This window comes from Cydia fagiglandana, chromosome 3 (genome assembly GCF_963556715.1).
Source record: "Cydia fagiglandana chromosome 3, ilCydFagi1.1, whole genome shotgun sequence".
NCBI classification, from domain to species: domain Eukaryota; kingdom Metazoa; phylum Arthropoda; class Insecta; order Lepidoptera; family Tortricidae; genus Cydia; species Cydia fagiglandana.
Window position 1 is genome coordinate 931,885 of NC_085934.1, and position 3,210 is coordinate 935,094.

General features: G+C 36.7%; 1 protein-coding gene and 1 long non-coding RNA gene across 4 annotated transcripts in view; one reads left to right on the top strand and one right to left on the bottom strand.

The window, feature by feature from the left end:
• Positions 1-2,772, top strand: part of LOC134679809 (rho GTPase-activating protein conundrum) — a 122,129-nt gene extending 119,357 nt beyond the window's left edge. For all 3 annotated transcript variants that reach the window (XM_063538707.1, XM_063538709.1, XM_063538708.1), the window contains 2 exons: positions 72-255; positions 642-2,772. In XM_063538707.1, coding sequence (XP_063394777.1) covers positions 72-255; positions 642-813 — 356 coding nt within the window. In that variant the 3' untranslated portion in view covers positions 814-2,772. The remainder of the gene's footprint in view (positions 1-71; positions 256-641) is intronic.
• LOC134679822 (uncharacterized) overlaps positions 1-3,210 on the bottom strand; it is a 268,010-nt gene that overhangs the window by 98,715 nt on the left and 166,085 nt on the right. The window lies entirely within an intron of this gene.

The following is a 3,210-nucleotide window of genomic DNA, read 5'->3' on the forward strand; positions in this document are numbered from 1 at the left end:
CTACTTACTGCTCAGTTATTTACTTAAAAAATCTAAGGTACAAAAACTAAATGTTTTATTTCTTATTTCAGCCCTGACGGGCGCCACGCGCGGGCGCGCGCTGAACCTGCTGGTGCTGCTGCTGCCGCCGCCGGCGCGCGCCACGCTGCGCTGCATCCTGACGCTGGCGCGCGACATCGTGGCGCACGCGCACACCAACAAGATGAGCGCGCACAACGTCGCCATGATCATCGCGCCGGCGCTCTTCCCGCCCAGGTAACTAGCAGTACAGTGGGCGCTCCCTACATACGGGGCGCTGCAGGCGCCGCTCACACTACAAATGTCGGGCCCCACCCGACTTCAGACTCCCTGCGGCACCATTCACACTAGAAAATATATGGTCAGCCCGACATACAGATTTGGGTCTCGCACTAGAAAGTGTTTTTTCTTCTTCAATACTTTATTTCCAAGCATTTTGGTATCGTTTGCAGACGGTTCTGCTTAACCCTTTGAACGTCACGCCTATTAAATATAACGCGCCATTGTAAACCTTATTAAAAAGCATTGAACGCGTATGTTGCACTGTAACCATGCGTGTCAGTTGACGTCTGTGGCGGTATAAGAGTTAACAACATAAACTAACTTTACAATTCTTGTTCCAGCCTCCTGATAAAGCAGTCAGACAGCCTGGAGACCCAGCTAGCTACGGCGGCGAACAGCTGCCACGTCACGGAAGCCCTCATGCGCTGGTGCGAGCAGCTCTGGCTCATCCCCGCTTCTATCCTGGCGGCTTCTCAGCGAAAACCTTCGCCGCACCGCAGGAACCATATCTGACTCTATCCTTTAAGGATTAAGGTGCTTAATCGTTTGCGTTAGCGAGCGTAGTGATGTCACAAATACGCACTTTAGTGATCATAGTTTCGACTATGCCGGAAAACTAAAGGTGCTAATTCATTTGCGTAAGATGTCAAAATGGCGCGCCAAAACAAAAGACGCGCGAAATCAAGATGGCGGGTCAAATTTGACGCTGTGCGTCAAAGAAAAATCACGGTGCATGTTTTGTAAGTTTGCATGTTTTTTAAAGTATTTTGGCCAAGATTATAAATAACATACTTGGTTATATTTAAAGTTGTAAGCATGACCAAATATGTTTGGTTTTTTACTCCACTATTTGTATAAGTTTTTAATGTTGACATTAAAATGCAATAAATTAGGTTGGTAGGGATCATTCGCACTCGTCAAGGAGTGCATATTGAACAATTTTATTATAATGAGTGATATGATATTTAATGTTAACGCATATATACTCCGTGTTAATAATGTTAACGCATTTAGTGTGGTATATAATTGTGAATGGGATGCCAAATATTCATCTTGTTTTAGTGAAATAACCAGTTTTAGTTAATGTTAAATTCCGTAAAATCGTCCTCATATAAAAGAAAGTTTGCATTAAAAGATGTCATTAGTTATTCAATTGTTTTAGGAAAGACGTGAATTCAAGAAAAAAATATTATGAAATATTTTTTTTTTATTTCACAGTAGGACCTCGCTAATCAGGACGGGAAAATAACCGGTCGTTGGCGGATTTTTGTTATAAAAAATCACTTACCGTGTCTTCGGGTAATTATTTCGGAACTTTTCGGAATTCCGGAAGAAAAAACGAAAAAAACTGGCGGATCATTCCGAAAAAATACTACACAGACAGACAACGAAGCATGAGTGATTTTCGAATGATTTTTCGAGATTACTCAATTTTCGAGATTACCTAATACATTACATTAATATTCTACTGACTATAACTACTGTTCTGCTTTACATTTTCGCACTTCCTTCCGAAGGCAATCTAGGTCATTTCACTAAGCCCGAGACTGTCCAGATTAAAGCGATCACCGGATTAACAGAGTCCGAATTAGCGAGGCTCTACTGCATTACAAATATTTGGATGTGTATAAAAGTGTGTGGTGCCATTTTTCGGCTCGTTTCGAATTCCTAGTTACCGTTTTGGATAATTGAAATTTACTATTGGTTCTATCACCGTGGTGCCTTGTATTAAGTTTCCTTAGTGATAGTGAGAACATAGAATACATAAGTGACGCACTTAATTACACTGGGTTAAATGCAACTATGGAATTATTGCGTTTATTTCAGTTCATTTGTTAAACGAGAATTACAGGAGCTCCCATTATCTAGTGATAGAAGCCTGATTCGAGCTACTTGGAAATAAGACAACATAGAGAGCGTTCCGACCAATCGCATTCGAGAAATAAATCAGTCGCAATAATCCCATAGTTGTATTTATCCCGGTTATACTTACATGCAATTAACCAAACCTTATTAAATTTTTATATTGTTACAGGAATATAATTATGAGATCTAAGCCCCTAATCTCTTTAATGAGCTTTTTCTTGATTATATTTAATTATTATTCCCTATGTATTACTTGCTTTTGGTAGTAATATTTAATTTATAAATAAAATTAACAATTACAATTATTAAAAAAATATCCATCACAAAAAATACATAATTGTCCCTGTCATTTTTTATTAATTTAATTTAATTTCGACAAGTTTGTTTAAATGCGTCACTCGTGTATAACTACTATTATTGATATTTATGATAATAGCTATAATTAAGTTGTAAATACTATGATAGTTATTGTAAAATATATTACCAATACTTTGACTAGGCAAGCAAAGACTGACTTGGTGTATTATTATTAAGATAATGTGTATTGATATTATTTAAGTTGTATTTACTTCCATTATTAAATAAAATGCATATTATTTACAAAAATGTGTTATTATTTGTACCAAATATTTTTAACAACCAGTTTTACTTTAATACAAACTTGTTACAATCTTGAATGTGTTCCACATGGCAGTATAGTTTCAAAGATTTAAAAGATATTGAAATTATAATTATACAGTTTTTTCAGTCGCAGGCTAGTTTTTGAATAAGTATACAACATGTTAAAAACAATAGAAACAGGCTGCTTTTAGAGCACTTTTACATTCTAATTTAACTCCTTGGGCCCAGACATACATGAAAAAAGTAAACAATTTGCCAGTGAAATTTGAACCTACAATGTATTTAATCTAAAGAGTTGATTTTGTTTTGTCACCAAATTGAACGAAATAAATCATTTCATTTAACGTCGTCGTCGTCAAACGTCGAACATAAATATTATAAGTAGGTTCATGATCCTTAGTTGGATAAAACCAATCTTAACAA